Source organism: Dermacentor andersoni, chromosome 11 (assembly GCF_023375885.2).
Source record: "Dermacentor andersoni chromosome 11, qqDerAnde1_hic_scaffold, whole genome shotgun sequence".
NCBI classification, from domain to species: domain Eukaryota; kingdom Metazoa; phylum Arthropoda; class Arachnida; order Ixodida; family Ixodidae; genus Dermacentor; species Dermacentor andersoni.
In genome coordinates this window covers 99,096,544-99,115,214 of record NC_092824.1, presented here as the reverse complement: position 1 = coordinate 99,115,214, position 18,671 = coordinate 99,096,544, and the positions used below count along the sequence as shown (strand labels likewise).

General features: G+C 49.5%; 1 protein-coding gene and 1 long non-coding RNA gene across 2 annotated transcripts in view; one reads left to right on the top strand and one right to left on the bottom strand.

The window, feature by feature from the left end:
• Nucleotides 1-18,671, bottom strand: part of LOC140214069 (uncharacterized) — a 128,088-nt gene that overhangs the window by 39,730 nt on the left and 69,687 nt on the right. Inside the window, exon 3 of the long non-coding RNA XR_011890989.1 lies at nt 12,681-12,751. This is a non-coding gene — a long non-coding RNA (uncharacterized lncRNA). The remainder of the gene's footprint in view (nt 1-12,680; nt 12,752-18,671) is intronic.
• Nucleotides 1-18,671, top strand: part of LOC126538977 (uncharacterized) — a 70,099-nt gene that overhangs the window by 21,806 nt on the left and 29,622 nt on the right. The window contains exons 3-9 of the mRNA XM_072285343.1: nt 4,586-4,861; nt 6,671-6,964; nt 10,254-10,499; nt 12,251-12,526; nt 14,099-14,383; nt 15,022-15,219; nt 16,617-16,823. Coding sequence (XP_072141444.1) covers nt 4,586-4,861; nt 6,671-6,964; nt 10,254-10,499; nt 12,251-12,526; nt 14,099-14,383; nt 15,022-15,219; nt 16,617-16,823 — 1,782 coding nt within the window. The remainder of the gene's footprint in view (nt 1-4,585; nt 4,862-6,670; nt 6,965-10,253; nt 10,500-12,250; nt 12,527-14,098; nt 14,384-15,021; nt 15,220-16,616; nt 16,824-18,671) is intronic.

The following is an 18,671-nucleotide window of genomic DNA, read 5'->3' as shown; positions in this document are numbered from 1 at the left end:
ACAATGAAATGTTCTCTCCCTCCAGATTGGCTGTCTGTCGCTGCGACATAGGTACGCGCACATACATGAACACATACATGCGCACGCACACACACACGCACGCACGCACATACGTACATACATGCCTACGCACATACAAGCATAAGCGAAGAGTGTGCCCGCCTTTAGCCAATCCTCACGATCTCACTGCTTTTCTCACAATGAAATGTTCTCTCCCTCCAGATTGGCTGTCTGACGCTGCGACATAGGTACGCGCACATACATGTACACATACATGCGCACGCACACACACACGCACGCACGCACATACGTACATACATGCCTACGCACATACAAGCATAAGCGAAGAGTGTGCCCGCCTTTAGCCAATCCTCACGATCTCACTGCTTTTCTCACAATGAAATGTTCTCTCCCTCCAGATTGGCTGTCTGACGCTGCGACATAGGTACGCGCACATACATGTACACATACATGCGCACGCACACACACACGCACGCACGCACATACGTACATACATGCCTACGCACATACAAGCATAAGCGAAGAGTGTGCCCGCCTTTAGCCAATCCTCACGATCTCACTGCTTTTCTCACAATGAAATGTTCTCTCCCTCCAGATTGGCTGTCTGTCGCTGCGACATAGGTACGCGCACACACGCGTACATACACGCACACATACATGCGCACGTACCTACGCACATACATACACACACACGCACGCCCATACGCGCGCACGACGGTGACTTTGTAAGAGAAAGAAGTTGATCTGTTGCCAGTGGCCCTTCGGAAAAGGGCTATTACGAAGAGAACAGGAGACCTTTCTTTCTGTTACCGAAAGACAGGGGGGGGGGGAAAGGCAATAGCTGCAGCGCCTGTCACGTTTTCCTATTGGAAGACGCAGGACCTCTTGTCAATTTGTGAGCGAGAGTTCGCGTGGTGGCGTCCGTAATTGAACCTTATTGCTGGCGGCGCAGTCGTTAAGACCCGCCTCTACGCCAGCGTAAGAAACCCAATACTCGGGGAACCACGTGACACTTGACTTGATAGGGTCGACGCGGCGCTGTGGCATCAAGGAGGCTGCCGTCTTCTCCGCACGGCACCCAAGGCTTGTCCTGACAGCCAAGTTGTTGCTTTGCTGCATTTCTTTCGCGCCTAGCGGGTGTGCCTGAGCTCAGGAGACCGAGTAGACCTCGTCAATGAAACAGTGCCGTGCTCTGGAAGCGTCGAGCTGATCTAGCTCACGGGCACGCGGTATTAGCTCCTAGGTCATGTCACGTACCACAGAGAAGATAAGCATTATACGCTAGGAACAGCGAGCGAGTGTGAGTGAGCGAGCGAGCGAGCGAGTGAGTGAGTGAGTGAGTGAGTGAGTGAGTGAGTGAGTGAGTGAGTGAGTGAGTGAGTGAGTGAGTGAGTGAGTGAGTGAGTGAGTGAACTCTGTATAGAAATGACTTGCAGGGTAGTGATCAAATTTATGCCAACGAGCATGAGGGCTATTCAGGCTTTAGCACCACTGAGTAATCTGTCAATGGAACGGAGTACATTCATGTGCCATTAAATACATGTGCCTTAAACATGACCTTCTGATACATGTCGTTAGTTTATGCCACTTCCATGATTAACTGCTATGAAAAGCAAAATGTAGCAGAAATGCTGCACAGTACTTCTTGGTAATCTGCTGACGTCACGGATTCCCCAAAGCTGCACAGTTTTGACGTATTATTCATGCAGAGCTGGTACACGTGGATGTTCGCTTGGCAAGGGGACTGAGGACTATATAGAAAGCAATTGAATAAATTAAGGAGTCGAAAACAATAGAAGGAGGTGCATACTTGAAATCGACGCAGGAAAAGACAAGAAAAAGGAGGACAGAGGAGAGCAGTGTGATAAGAGGTATCACGCCGTATGAAAAATTAACGTGTGCGAACTCTCTAAGGCTGTCTAGCGTCATCAGAACATCAATGGACTACAAATCGGCTATTCATTTAGAATTTTTTTCCTAGACACCGCAATTTCAAGCAGGAAGTTTAGCAGGGTGGGTAATACATTGAATAGTACAAAGAATTCGTATTACAGAAAAGTATTAGAAAGAATTAGCACGACAATTTTAAAAAGCTGGTAGAACGTATACATCGATACTAGGATCACACAAGGAAGAAAACGATACAAGTGCTACAAGCATAGGTATAAATCTAGCATGGAAGTGCTAAAAGCATATATTTACACAATATAAAGGAAACTAATAAATTTTTAATATGTATATAGGAAAGAACTAAAATGTTACGGAAAAGACAAAAAAAAGGTAAAGCCAATTCCACGCAATGAAAGCTGCCGAAATAGCGCAGCTGGTGGTAGTTTTCTCAAGTCTCGTTGTCGTCGTTTTGCTAGATTCGAGTTTCGGTTCCGGATTACGCACACTCTTCAGTTACGTGAGTTTGTGATCAAACCACAGTCTATCACACATGTTGCAGCTGTGGCCGCACACACGGTCGAGGAATTCTCTCTTGAACCGTCCATCGGCACCCTCCGTGGGTGGAATCTCTCTGCGTCGACGTCTCTGCTCGGCCTCCTCCTCTCGAAGTTGGGGATTAGCTTGCCTCTGCTGGCACTTCGATTGGGTTGACTTCTCTTGAAAGTGGGGGTTGGCTTGCCGCCACGGGCGCTTGGCTTGCGCTTCCGTTCTCGATCCTGGGCCCGCTTCCCTACGCTGGCGCTTTGCCTGCGCTTTTCGATTTCGAAGCTCGGCAGTTGTGCTACGTCGGCGCTGCCGCTCTCGTGTGAGCTCCCGCTGCTGCTCGCACCGAGCAGAATCCATGAGGCGAAAGGGCGCGCGCCGGCGAAACACCTGCCCCTATACCCCGTTCCTTCCCCCTCCCCCGGTGCGCTCTCAGCCTGCTGCCCCCATGGGTGACAACGGACGGCGAAGGCTCGACTTAGAACAGCTCCGCTGTTAAAAGAGTACATAAAGCTTCAACCAGTTGTGCCAGCTGAAGTGTACAGCAGGGAACCTGCTCTGCATGCATAATGCGTATATGATGTTTCTTTTCGTGCGAAGGAACCTTATTAAAAAAATCTGTCATATCTAGACTTCTGCTATTTTTGCATGTGGCTACGTGGTTAGATTAACATTAGCAGCAAGAATAATTCGGATAATAATGCATATACACTACCCAAACTTAGCCTAACATGAGTATTTGAAGAGTGATTAATTAGGTATGTGTCAACCCGCCGTGGTTGCTCAGTGGCTATGGTGTTGGGCTGCTGAGCACGAGGTCGCGGGATCGAATCCCGGCCACGGCGGCCGCATTTCGATGGGGGCGAAATGCGAAAACACCCGTGTACTTAGATTTAGGTGCACGTTAAAGAACCCCAGGTGGTCGAAATTTCCGGAGTCCTCCACTACGGCGTGCCTCATAATCAGAAAGTGGTTTTGGCACGTAAAACCCCATAATTTAATTTTTTTTATTTAGGTATGTGTTGTAATTGCGATATTGAAAACGACCAACAGCGGAATCATGTCCGCTTAGCAGATATCCTAAGACTAGCGCCATTTCCCAGATAAACGATATCAAATATGCACTCAAGAATTACACTGGCGTTTCAGTTAACATTTCCCAATAGGCATGCCTCCAACCGTTCGCGATTAGGATGACTGGAATGCCGAGCAATTCTAATAGATTTCTGGGACGGATATATAGAAAGTGGTGCTAGTCTTCGGATTTCTGTTAAGCTCGGCTTCCATTTCGCAATTACCACGTGAGCCCTAAAATTAGTACTTAGAACTGTAATTAGCTAATTTTTGGCAAATAGCGAAATTATCGTCGAAAATATTTTCCTGCTGCTAATGCCCGCTAGGCACGTAAGCTACCTGCGATAACACCAGACGCCTAGGTAAGAGAGCTTACTTTCAAACAAAGTGTACCGCATAACAAATTAACACTTGGGACTCACGCAGCGCCAGCAGTTTTATATGCCGTAGGACAAACTACTGAATGAATAAAAGACCGGATGTGAGCAACAAGAGTAGAGACGACGAAGAAGGTTTCAGAGGGAGACGACGACGATTATAGGCTTATTCACCGAACAGTGCAGGTTACCCACGTTGATAACCTAGCCGGCAGAACAGCTGTGAAAACAAAGAACGAGGGAAAGAACAGATATAGTCGCTTGGGAGTTTTCATAATGTAAGCGTCGCTTGGTAAAAGTATATATAGCTGCAGTAATTATCACTTGGAACTGACTATATATGAGAATGCCATAGCATATTTCAGCGTTATGGAACATCATGACAAAGCCAACGAACGCAGTTCGTCTACCTAACTTAGGGTGGACGTTAGAGAACCCGAAGTTGTTGAAATTAATTCGCTACCGCCCGCTACGGGCGTCCTTAACTATGGCTGAGGCGCTCTGGGACGTCAAATTGCGTGTTGTAATGCAATTTATGCACCACAGAACTCGCCAAATCCCTTCCTGAGGAAATCTCCTTGTTCCAAACACCAGCTCATCTGCACCGGAACTCTCACTTCCAAAGCAAACACAGCTGCAGCGTGGCATTTGTGAAACTCGGGTCGCTTTCTGTCTCGCAGGCCAGAACTGCTTCGGCGGCATCGAGAGCTTCGAGAAGACCACGGGGCTCTCCTACTCCGGCTCGGTGAGCGGACAGACGCTGCTCCAGCAGCCGGACCAGGCGCTCACGCGGGACTGCATCAACCTGTGCAAGCAGCAGGCGCAATGCCTCTCCTTCTCGCTCAACTACGTCGGCTTCCGCTGCTCCTCCTTCAACCTCAACTCTGCCGGCCGCCGAGACCTGCTCGTGCCCACGCCAAGCACAAACTACTTCGAGAAGATATGCTTCAGAGGAGGTATCTGATGCGATTGTCTTTTTTTTTTATACTCTTGCTCTTTAACTTAGTTCCATTCCTCGTACGGGGCGCGAAATAGCCGCTGTTGCTTTCAAGGCAGAAAATATGACCTAAGTACATGACCAACATACTCTCTGACTCGGTAACCAGAAACTAACTTAATGAATATCTCGCTAAGTGATTGGCCAATTGACCGACTAACTAACTAACTAACTAACTAACTAACTAACTAACTAACTAACTAACTAACTGTGAGTCCTGCTTGCTTTTGCGTGGAACCATGCGTATGACTGCAATTTAACTCACCTAAAAAAAAAAAAAAAGAGTTTCTCCCTTGAACTTTGTCTCAAATGTTTCTAACTAATGAAAAGATAAAGAAAACGCGAGTGTAGTCAAGCACTGAGAAAGATGGAGATACAAAGAGAAAGTCCGGGAGGTTGACCAGAATTCGTTCCGGTTGGCTACCATGTACGTCTGGCTACGAAAGACTGCAAAGCGGGTACGCAATCCCGGTGTAACGCGTAGCGTTATCAAGGTCACTTGCGCCGAGATGTTTCTCAGTAGCATAAACTTGTAGGAAAGAGCGCGATACAACAACATAGGGTCTTGCATATTGAGCACCGTCCTGCCGCTGTTCTCTTAAATGCGGTTCCTCGGTAGGTACAAAGGGCGAGGAGTAATACAAAAGAAATGTCTTTATCATCAATCTCCCTTACCCCTGCCCTGCGCGGGCCGACACCATCCCACATAACATATTACTGGACTTGTAGGAACGACACGGACAGGGTGCCTTTCCGCGGTCGCCCTTCGCATAAAATTTGTTACTCTAATGAACCAACGGTTACCTGTTCTAGGAACTACACGACGTGGCCGACTAAGCTTTTTCTTCGGAATCGCAGCTAGGAATCACCTCAGTATTACTACATTCCCATTCCTGCGACCGTTCCTGCAGCTAGCGGCGGCGTCATACCTCGTGATCTGCTGTGTACCGAGCGGTAAGAGCTGGTTGTGGCAAAGTAGCATAGACCAGCTTGCACTAAGAAACGGGAGCAAGCCGGTAGCCTTGCAAGTCTTGCAAGCCGTTACAAAAGTCCGCTACTGAGTGGTAGGCATCTGCTTCCCTCACTGGAAGGGGGCACTATGAACACGTTGCACCTAATGAAAAGTGCGGATCTGACGTGCAGGTGACATGCAGACGTGACATCTGTTGTAAAGTCTTAACTCTGCGACTTCCGTTCTGGTGCGTTGGCGCAACGTTCTCAGAATACAACAGCGCGAACAAACGAAGGCAGTATGCACACGTAAACGAAGGACGCTAGTGCTTACCATGGGCAGCAGCTGACACTTTATTTGCCAAGACCATCTTTTATAATTTTTGCTCCCTGACAATTTCAATATATATGCGCTCATTTACCGCTGGAAATAGGCACACAAGTAAATCCCGCGCAGAAGGAGCGACGAGATGCAAAACTCGTTCCTCCGACACTAGAACGCGACACAGTGCCTAACTATAACATACAGGTTAAATCAAATGACGAAAACAGAGAGCCCATTGTCCAGTGTGTATGTGCCCCTACTGCGCACGTCTTTTAGCGCTCCTCAATTTTGGTGATATAAGCTATCCACGATAGTAGTGTGCAGTCAACAAAAGCACTAAGAAAGAACGGGGGAAACAGTGCCTGACAAATTTCCGTTAGCTGTGAACTGCTCTCATGGATAATTTCCAACTCGCCCCGTCCGCCATCTTCGACCGACGACATTTCCAGACAGAAAAAAAAAAACTTGAATCGCCTCGCTTGCTGTGCGCAGTGCAGAAGAGTTCCTTCGACGCGCTGTGCGGCGACCGGCTGTGGGCCTTCGAGCGGGCCAAGGAGGGCCACCTGGAGGGCTTCGTGGACCGCGAGGAGCACAACGTCAAGGACAAGGAGGAGTGTGCCAAGATGTGCCTGCTCGAGGAGGCGTTCCCGTGCCGCTCGGCCGACTACGATGAGGTGGCCAAGACGTGCCGCATGAGCCGCGAGGACCGGCGCTCGCAGCCGCAGGCCTTCCGGCAGGTGCCCGGTAGCACCAGGGACTACCTCGAGAACCAGTGCTCCGCCACCGGTACGTATACGCGCATGCGCACGACGCATGACTTCCTATGGACAGGCTTCGGTATAAAGGTTATGAACCGGGATAAGGTGCCTCAGAAAGGCTGGCCAACGTTTCGATAGGAGGACCTATCTTCGTCAAAGGCCGCCTTTGAAGAAGATAGGTCCTTCTATCGGAACGTTGGCCAGCCTTTCTGAGGCACCTTATAACCCTTACACCACAGTGGGCTATTCCATCTGTCAGGCCTTTCTCGATTATGGACAGGCTTGAGGTTCTTGAACGGCCCCCTTCGGACACGAGCTCGTATCCTCATCACCACTTCTCACATCCCTCTTCATTTTCCTCCACCTCTCCCTTCTTCGCAGAGTAGCAGGCTGTAGAGGCCTTAGTAATGTGCGTCGGTGGGTGAACTTGTGCATATTTATATGGTAGGAATAAACACAACGTTTGAAGCAGACGAGGGAGAGGAGGTGCTGCTGTGTCCTTCAGTGTGTTCCTGCCCTGTGTCCTCCCTAGTCCTCGCCAAATTTTGTGCTCATTCATACCCTGTAAATAAAGCGAGAGGACTATTACATCAGGTCGACCTATCTGCGTTCCCTCTAACAAATTTTCTTTTGTCTTGATCATGTTTCAGATTTTCGCACAATGATCGCAAAACTATCGAATTACGAGCATGGCTGGGTCGCGTTACACTCGTTTAGCTTAGAATCAGATACCTGGCCTGGCTACGATCTCAGAAGTTTAGCAGCAGTAAGAGTTGTCACGGAAGCAAAGACCCGTCAAGGTTCAACAAGCGCTCCCTTTGGCCGTCGTCGTTATCTATCTGTTAACATCTCTACGGGTGGGCCGGCGGAAGGCTCGTCGACCTCGTGCGTATCTTCAGTGCCGCAAGGCTCACAGTACTGTGGGTTCCGCCTGTGAACGTGTGTGTCATAGACGGGAATGTGGTTCGGATTATCGTAGCTCCTCATTGTGTACAGAATTCGCGGGCTTGTGTTGGCAGTTCCGAGTAGAGATGCTTGCATGGCTTTCGAAACTTATGCTTTGCATTGATGTCTCACGACACCACGTACTCGACAGGAGGGTCAACGCAAAAGGCAGCGGAACGTTTTAAGCAGCGCTGCCTCTCCACCGCACGCGGGAAGCGGGCCCCCGCCACCGCGAGGTCCCCAACATGGCCACAGAAGGCGACGCTGGCTTTGAGCTCAAGGATTTTCACCGGCCATTCATTCGGCTTAGAAACAAAAAACGGGGTAACTGTGCCACACGTACGCCCACAAATGAGACCAGTGGACTTTGAATAGGGCCAAGCCTGCAGAGGACGGTGTCACGTGGGCGTCCGGTTGCTTTCCATCATCCCCTTGCCCACACGCGCTCTTCTTTTCACTTCCGGCTTCCTTTTGAGGACGGTCGCTCAGCGTCGGACCTCTAGTGCCACGGGAGAACAATTCTCGCGGAAGGTTATGCTCGATGCGGCGTCACACTGGCGGCAGTGATATGGGAAGCCCCGGGCCTCTGGCCACGGACGTTTCAGTGTATGTTACAAATGTGAGTGGGAAATGGATGTGCGTTTGTTACGCTTGCCTGGACATATGCGCAGGTATTATTTGCCTAATGCCGACTTAGTTCCTGCGCTAGCGATGATGATGTCTGACCTCTCCTCGGGGCCAGCAGTGAGGTCGGCTTTGCAGTGCGAAGGGCTGCCTTATCGGTGGACAGCAGTCCTTTTTGTAACCGTTTCCGGCCAGACAAGAACAGATCAATCGGAAACCACAGAGGCAGTGGCTCACATTCTCCCACTTTCCGTTGTTGCATGAAGCCTGTAGAGCGTGTTGAATTGACTTTGGCGAACGTGAGCTGATGGGGGTAATGTGTGATTCTTAGCAGAAGGGAGCTGCTTTCAACTGCTTCCTATCCCTGCCGAGTCGTCTGTAGCGAAATGAGCCTTAAAGTAGGTAAAACCTAGTGCAAAGAGTGAGGGAACACGTACTCACAAGCACACACGTGTGCAATGTCGCTGATGAGCTGTTTCAACTTAGCATTGATTACAGTCACGTGCCAATTTGCACACGTAAGTATTTCTATGCATTAGCCAAATGAAGTGTGCTAGAGTACGCAAGATGCAGCAGGTTGACGAAAAGAAAGTTTGCCATTAACACCGCGTCGCGGTGCTGCACACAAAAGAGATGATGACGGGTTTCGTCGCAGTAGAGGTTAAAGTTCACCTGGGTCTGGTGATCGAAGAGCAATTAGTCAATACTAAGTCAAACAGATTTTACGTTACTGACTACTGCGCAATACCTGGAATTCCAGCAGGGTATGTAACCGCGTTCTTGAACATTTGCTACCCCGCAGCGAGGAAGAGAAGAAGAGGTGTACAGAAGTTAGAAGAGTTCGACAACCCTATGCGAAGGATAGGATAGGAATAAACTTTATTTGTCAAACGGTTACTGCTGTTGGTGCCCGGGGCTAGGCTACAAGGGGTCCATCGCCCGAAACACTCCTTAAATGCGAAATCGAACTCTCGGTAGTTTTCTTTATGTTAGCAGGGGGCAGCTGTTCCAAGGAAGCACACCGTGCTCTTTGCTAACATTTGGAGAGACCCGCGCACCGTTGTCTACATTTTCTTCTCGAAATAATGGCTACTCGCAGACTATTCACCTGCTCCAAATGATAAATAGAGGTGGAAAGAAATGTGAAAGGCTGGGGCCTGCATTCACTGGTCCAGCCTCCCAGATTTCTTGTTCGAACCTAAGTGATCCCTTCGTCGGCATCATCTCGTGAACCCCTGTCTTGTTTCGGACTATTTAACTGGCTCGTGGCCAGCAATACACCGAGTGCACGCTATTCAAGCGCTGTTCAATTCAAGCGCTATTCAAGCGCTATTCAATTGCTTAAGAGAGCTCGGATAACGCCTGGTAATGATCGCAGGCCGTTTGTGCATGACTTGAACTGCAGCAGTAGCCCATCGTCCACATTAGTGTGAGTCAGTAAAGAGGCGTTGCGTCGCGGCGACTTACTGGGAGTCCGTGGGTGACGGAACGGCAGGCCGTTCTTCCCAACAGTATTGGGCTTACATACTTCCATCTTGGAGGAGCTCTCAACATCGGCCGAGCACGGTATCCGGGTATGTGTATCGGTATGTGTATGCTTTAGAGCAAGCGTAGTCTGTCCGTAAAGTCTTCGGTGGTGACGCCGCCGACGCCGGTTTCTCTATTAGTCAAAAGTATTTTCCCAGCTTTCGCACTGAAACCCTGCACGTCAATGACGACTATCCTTGTGCCGCTTTGCTGACGTGCAGCACCGACGTCGTGCCGCTACGAGACTCGGGTCGGCGTGGGCGTGGTGTCCATGGACCTTCTGCAGTTCGCCACGGCAGTGGACGACTGCCAGACGCAGTGCGACCGCGAGACCACCTTCAACTGCCGCGCCTACTCGTACATGGAGAACCGCTGCTACCTGAGCGGCGACGACACCATCAGCCTGGGCCCCAGCGGGCTGCCGCCCATGACCAACGCGGCCTACGGAGAAAAGAAGTGCATCACCGGTGCGCTTGCCATGGTGACCTCGCCTAAGTTTTGGGGCACGCTGGCCTATTGTAGTGGCCTTGTCTTTTGTGCTGGATCGTACCACGGGGCTGTAAATGATTAAATCTAAAATAAACGCGAAGATACGACGCGACGCTAGAATCTAAATGACGTGAGCGCAGCTTCGTCGCCTGCAGATGTTAGCTCTCTGCGTCACGTGGCCGAAGGCGGTGTACGGTGCTTATCGAGGGAAAAAGGTTGGCGAGAGGTGTAGGCGCAGAGACGTACGACACATATCTGAACACATTTAAGGCTTCGTACCCCCTGTATCCCAGTGTCATATTCATTATGGCCGATTAATGGGCACATACCCAGTGGTACATACTCAGTGCCGAAGTTGTATATTTGGGAACATACGAATATCGCACGTACACAGCATATATACCGACGCACGTGGGAGGGGGAATGAATGTTTCACTTTCGTAGAGTAAAGAAAGTTAAAAAAGGGAAGGAAAGGCAGGAAACCGAACGACGCCTACATCCCGTTTGCATACCTTACGCCAAGGAATACGCTTAGGGATAAAAAGAAACAAATTGGAGACGAAACACGGGGGCTTTGTTAATCAATAAGCCGGTGTTTCGAGCTCATCGGTTAGTGGAAGCACTGCTAAGTCCCATACCCGAGCCACACACACACAGAAAAAAGCTATTATAGCTATCTGACTCTCCTGTACTGCGAAGCGATATCATAAAATACCACAAGTTTGCTCTAATGTTCGGCAAAGGTACACTCAATACGGTTGTCTGGTCTCGCCTTGAAAGGAGCAGTAATTAGTAGTTTTATGTTTAGTGGAAGTATAGAATTAGATATTGTCGCTCCAAGAGTTTGCATTTTCGAGTTTTTATTTTTATACCAGCTGAGTCGAAAGAAAAGGAGCACCCAGAGTAAGCATAATAATACACAAATAATTTTGTGCCTATAACAGCTAACGGACGCCTGGAAAGTGTGGAAGCGATACGTATTTGACACGAGTGCGAGCTACGATGGGTCTGTATAAATATGGAGACGGGCGCACTTCTCGGTACAAAAAGATTGCGCCAGGAGTAGCGGAGATATTTATTTCATTAGCGTGTGAATAGACATTCGGCACACATCACAATAAGGAATTATGATGGTTGTGTTGCGCGTCAGCGCAGAAACCAAGGCTTTACTATTGTGGACTTCAGGGCCCGTATTCATGACAACTTCTTACGCTGTAATTTTTCGTAAGAACAAATTTCAATCAATCCTGACGCCGGACATATTATTAGCGAAGGAAGCCAGCCAATGACAAAGGACACATACAAACGAACAGGTTTATGAATACGGCCCCAGGGGCCGAATTCACAAAGCTTTTTGTTCGTAAGCGCTGTTGGCCATTGGCTGAGAGAGAGAGAGAGAGATGGGAAGAAGGAAAGGCAGGGAGGTTAACCAGACTTAGTCCAGTTTGCTACCCTACACGTGGGAAGGGAAACGGGGAGTGGCTGCCTTCGCTAATAATATGCCTAGAATCAATGATTGGCTGGAATCCGCTCGTATACGAACAATTCTATCGTAAGAGTCTTTTTTGTGAATGCGGGCCCAGAAGCTAACAGTTCGGAAACACCGTTCCGCAAAGAGAGCCCCACACCGACGGCGTATACGGCAGCGCTCTGTGAAGTGCCTACACAAAAGTGCTGAACGTTTGCAAACTGCGCTGACGGTGGCGTAACGTTACGTGTCCCTTTACAGAGCAATGCACGCTGGGCGTGTTCACGTACGAGAAGATGACCGGCTTCGTGATGCGCTCGGCCGCGCGCTCGGCCATCCCGCTGTCGAGCCCCGGCGCTCTGGGAAACACACTCGAGTGCCGACAGTTCTGCCAGATGGCCGGCCTCGACTGCCCGGCGTTCAGCGTCAACTACCAGAACATGCGCTGCGACAAGTTGGATCGGAACTCGCAGGGAAGGACGCAGGAGCTGAGTCCCAGGGCCGGAGAGAACTACTTCGAGAAGATATGCCTCCGAGGTTAGTGACTCCGCGCTGCCCACGGCAGGGCGTTTTTGCTAAATGTATCGGGACATTGGGTGCGTCACCGGACGTTTCCAGGCCGCACTGGGTCGGCGCTAGCTCTTTTTCGTCACTGGAGCTACACATTATAGGAAGTAAACTTTTCACGCACCTCCGTAGTCGTTTGATGAGACAGAATGGCACGGAATACCCATAAGGCACCAAGAAGGTGACTTTGATGGCCTGCAAAGAGATCCGAGTAGAATTTATAAGAAAGCCAGTCGTTGAATTTCGCTGTTTGGTGACACACACACGCGCGCACACACACAAACACACACATACACACACACACACACACACACACACACACACACACACACACACACACACACACACACACACACACACACACACACACACACACACACACACGCGCGCGCGCGCGCGCGCACGGACACGCACACAAGAACGAAAAAAAGCGAAGAACGAATGGAACGAAAAGTATCAGAGTCACTTCGTTCTTCGACGTTCGTGCGCTACCGTCATACATAATGTCGGTTACCAAGTGTACCATATACGTTCTTATAATGATTTGAAAAGATGGTCAGAACGAACGCGGGTCACTGGCGGGCTACTCTCACGTTTGCCGTCACGTACTTTTGGCTTCAGTAGACGCGTACCACGAAAATGAAAGCTGTAGGAGCCCTGTCAGAGTCAAACGCACCTCTCCTTGCGTAGCCTTCACACATGAACGGCGGTTCAAACATTGATACAACCGCGCTTGGTAACGGTGGATTTAGTAACATTCTTGATTAAACAAGGTAATCGCTGTTACTAATGGGCCACGGCTATAAATTACTAACGTAGTCCTACTGGATACGATGCTTTTAGCGTATAATCCATCCATGGGACCCACTCCGCCACATTTCAGAGCGGGTCCGACAAAGGAGTTATAGGCTAGGAACATCGTATCCAGTGAAGCTATCTGCGTGCGGAATCGGTAGCTGAGGCCATTTACTAACTGTGATTCGCATTGTCCCTCTACACGATTTTCACATGCCGCCGACAGAAGACATCGCAGGTGAAGGCGACGAAGGGACTACTTAGGTTTTTGAAAGAGACGGGATTGGACAAGCGGCTGTGACAGTGATATCACGTACCATGCCAGATTGATGGACTCTAAGGGACGATGTGTGTGTGCTGTGCTATGTGCTCTCTCTCTCTTTCTCCCCCTTCCCCATCTTTCATCGCCCCCATCCCTCTCCCATGTGTAGGGTAGCAAACCGGTTAAGCTAAACTGGTTAACCTCCCTGCCTTTCCTTTTCAACTTCTTCCTTCCTTCCTTCCTTCCTTCCTTCCTTCCTTCCTTCCTTGTTTAGTCCACATTGTTACGAATACTACTGTTCAAAAGCGCGATTATATCAATGCAGTGAATGTCGTGACAACTGGTTGGTATAAACACAATGACCTTTCTTTCTTCTTTTTTTTTTTAAGCGTGTACATCCTGACTTTTCAGATACGTTGACTGTTCACACACGTTGACAACCAATATCTTTACTGTGTACGGCCTGCTTCTCTCGGTGGCGGCAGGCAACTTCGCCACGGCCTGCCAGGGCAAGGCGTGGGCCTTCGAGCGGGTGCTCGGCTTGGAGCTGGTGCCCACGCTGTACGACAAGTCGTTCGCGCACGTCCAGAGCCGGCGCGACTGCGAGGAGTACTGCCTCAACGAGCAGGCGTTCGACTGCCGCTCGGCCGTGTACTTCGACGACACGGCCGAGTGTCGCCTCAGCCGCCACGACAGGCGGACGCAGCCGGACGGCACGATCAAGAGCTCGAACCCGAGGATCAACTACCTGGAGAACCAGTGCCTGGAAGGTACCTGCCCATATTGACGTTGTCCGTTACAATAAGGTTGGAGATATGTGAAACTTGGAGGTTCATCGAAGCGGTTTGCTTTTGTTATCGAGGCCAACAATCTCACGTAAATTATGGTGGGAGGGAGCTGGACTTTAGTTAACAGACACCGGAGAGGTGTTGCTTCGCAGTACGCCTGCATGTTGCACCAGATGATATGGATCATGCATAAAGTTATGCACAGAGGAGTACACAGCGAACACACGCACTTACTGTATGGATTACATAACCTCACCTATTTGAGGTCACGTAGACTTCTGAAAAGAAAAGAAGGGGGGACTTGAGCCTCTTTATTGCACGCGAAGCGCTCGCACTGCTTCTCAAAGGTTCGAGCATGTCGTGCCAACTGATTACTATCACTGTACATTGTGAGCCACCGTTTCTGTGGGCGCGGGGGCGAGTAAATGTGAATGTATCGGAGTTGATTTTCATCTTTCTCATTACAAAAAATTAATAATAAACAATTGCTCCAGGTTTGTATGAGTTTTTCAGAGAGGTATCCTTGTGCTTTGCATTTGTCTCTTATTCTTTTATGCGGTGATAGCTTGTAATAGCTTGTAGACCTTCCTGATACCATCCTAACCTCTTACTCCTTCCAGTGTCACCGACTTGCCCTTATGAGAAGACAGCGGACGCTTACCCAGTTTACACTGACGTGGTTCAAATGACCGGCATCATATCCGAGCAGTCGTGCGAGTCGTTTTGCACCACTTACCCAAACTTCAACTGCCGTTCGTTCGCCTATTACCCGAGCAACGGGCAGTGCTTCATAAGCGGCGATGATCGCATAAGCGCAGGTAAGTGCCCCCGCAAAAATGTACACCCCTGCGTAAATCTTCGCAACTGACCGTTTTAAGCAGCAGGGCTTGCAACCTCCTTGCTGCTAGGCTCTGAGCATGTTACTACGTATATTCCATCTCACAAGTCGTTTACAGCGCTGCCAAAAGCACGAGGCGTACATAGGCAATATTATTGCGCAGTGGAACATGATTCCGGGATTAATGGCAGAATTATGGAGTTTCGTTTTGCATAGGTACATGATAAGTTACAGCGATACGTGGCATGCTAGGATCTTTGCGCACGCATGAGACATGTACCGCGAATTCAGCAGCCGCTGAGCAGACGACGCTACACGGATGAAGACATCTCGATCAGCATTCAGCCTTCCTTTTGCCTAAAAAGTCTTGTAGCTTCTAGAGTGCTGCGAACGACTTGCGAGATTGAGTATATATCGCCGTTCATAGCCCCCGAATTCTGAGAAAGCTGAGGAGACGTTTGTACCAGTCGGAGGAACCGTTGAGTCACGTCAGCGCTTGAAATTAATCCAGCCACTTTTCGTGTAAAACACGGTTGCTTTCTGGCCGAGCCAACGCCACGGCTCTCTTAAAGTACATTCATAGTTACCCCTTTGCCCAAGGGTCAAAACGAGGCGGACAGTGAAAAAAAAAAAAAAAAAAACGAAAAAAAAAATCTAGGCACACTCATCGAAACAGCGACGCTGGCACCGTGTCAATACTCCCGGTGATGTTTTCGGCACGCATGACTCTTCGCATTGTGCAGGTTTCTCACAAATAAGAGTCATGCTGTTATTTAGTGTCAAGCACTGCTTTCCCTGCGCTATTTTGTCCCTGAGCTGTGCTTTCTACTTCGGAAATGCCACGAGTGTTCTGCTGCGATAACATCTTCTCTTCCAAAGTGCGTGATTTTACCGCCCAGTCATTCTCGATGTGATATTCGCATTTGTCAGTTGATCAATAATCTACGAACAAGGGAGACCTCAGCACAAAGACAACGTTTTGGCATGGAGACTTATCTGCGTCAGGGAAAGCCGGGACTTAGAAAAGCCTCCTTGCCGAATCGTTAGCTTTGTTCAGGAACCCTGAGAACTCCCCCCTCCCCCCCCCCCCCTTCACTTTCTGCTCGTCCACTGTTGATCAACTGACAAATGTAAATATGATTTTGAAGACGACGGGAACTGCCGAGGAATCTAACCACACTGACGGTGGCAAGTCCTCCTGCGTACACTGTTCTCGTGCTGAGCCGATCTCCACACTCTTGATCAAGTCTCCACCTTCCTGCGAGCCCCCATTCGCCTTGCACTTGTTCGTCAGCGAAACGCTGCCAGCCCCAACGTGCTGTGATTGATGCGTCGCACTCACGCCGAGCGAGTTTGTTCCCTGCTCTCGGGCCGCAGGTCCGGCCAGCACAAACTCCCGGCCCGGCATTCTGTTCTACGAGCGCTCGTGCAAGGACGGCGCTGGCGTCACCGACAGCGGCTCGGGCACCACGGCGGCCGGCGGCGGCGGTGGCACCTCGTCGACGGGCGGCGGGCCCACCAGCTCGTCGCCCACCTTCCCGACGTCGCAACCGCCGCACACGCCCACGCTGTTCCCGCCCACAGGTAACGCCGAGAGCGTGCCGCGAACCTCGTTACAGCTCCAAGGGAACCAGTGTAAGCCTACGTTTCCGAAATTTGCCCCAGCCTGCGAGTTAAAGGCGGCATTGGCTGCGGGTGCTGGACTGCCTGGCCTGGGTACACGGACGGCTGTTGGGTGCTCGGCGCTGCGAGCGGGTGGAATGGTGGTGTCGCGCGGTGTACAATGGAACGTAAGGAGCGCGTAGAAAGAGCACTGTGGAAGGAGGGGAGAGGTGGGGGGAGGGTCAGTGACATACGGTCTTTAAACTGGAAGTCAGGAACACAAAGGGAACTTTTTGTGGTGCGAATGTAAGCTTTATGTGCACAAGTCCTTAGCACTCTGATAGAGAGAACGAAAGAAGAGGAAAGGTATGGAGGCCAACCAGATATAACGTCCAGTTTGCTCAGCTTGGCTGGGGTAAGAGTAAAGACATAAAAGGAAGACTGCACGTCACACACGAAGATGCACAGCAGGACTACGAGGATCACCATGGCTTGTGCAGTTCAAGAACTGCAGTAACGTGCGAAACGCTTCTCGGCGCGAGTGACGGATGTGGGCGCGGTCCACGAATCTTCCAAGTTGCTTAAGCAGCTCTCCTTCACATCATTTTCGGAATATGAATGAAATTCGGTTTGCTTTGTGCTCATTTCAAACTTCTCAACCAAAAGACGTAACATTGTTAGGAAAGGAAAGACGAACACAAACATGAGAACAGAATTGATAAATTCAGGATCGTAGAAAGACGAAGAGGAAGCCGGAAGCGATTTACGACGTTGCTGCCGCACTGTAATCGTCTCGCTCAGGACCAAAGAGCCGGGCTATGCTTACAAAGTGTCCAGTTGTATCAATGGTTGGCTGAAAGTTACTTTATGGGCCAAACTGAAGTTTTGATCATGGTGCTGGTGTCATGGCCTTGGGTACAGCGACGTAGCTGAGTTAAACGCAATATTACTGCGCGCTTTAGGCTAAGAACTAAAGATCTTACATACGTTTTCAAGTTTTGGATAATACACGCGCATACGATAGCTTCGCTGCACAAGAATGGTTGAAGACTTCTTGGTTATTTCCGAGGGTCATATTGGAACAATATTTCAGCATGCTAGCTATGGCCTGGCTTGTCTTCTTAATCAATTTTCTTTGCAAGACTGACTTCGATATTGTGCTTCGACCGACTACTATCAGTCTTTAACACCACCTCTGGCTTCTTTTTGTCAAGCCGACACTACTATATGTGAAGCGTAATGTTAGAACAGTCTGTTTTGACATTGGAGGAAGTTCGCACTGGAACCGTTATACTGAATAGAGACAGTGCAGTTAGACGAATAGGGACAGTTTGCTGGAAAACTAGTCCACTTCGGATATTTTTGAAATGTGAAGCGTCTAGTTTCATGCGGAAAATACCAATACAAGGCGAAGATTATGCCGATCGAAGCAGTGGAAATCGTATTAGCTCTTCTCATCTAGTCAGCGTTCCTAATCTTAATTACACTTGTAAGATTGCATTTACTTTCACAAAAGATAGTTTGTTGCTCATTCGTGGTGATAACAGTGCTCTTTCTCGCGCACCTCTTACGGCTGTGGTGGAATGAATGGAAACGTGCCTGTTATCATGCATCGTGAAATGTGTCGTGCCTGCTTTGTATGAACCTATACGCCACTTGAAATGCTGAATGGGCAAGTTGTGATTATTTATGAACTGCATGATTGGTGGCTTTGTGACGTTTGGGGTTGGTGCATCTTGCTCGCATTGTGTAATTCATTACTACTCTGGAACACTGGAGATTTCGTTGGCATCGTGACAAAATTGAAGAAGAAAACAATAAAACCTTAGT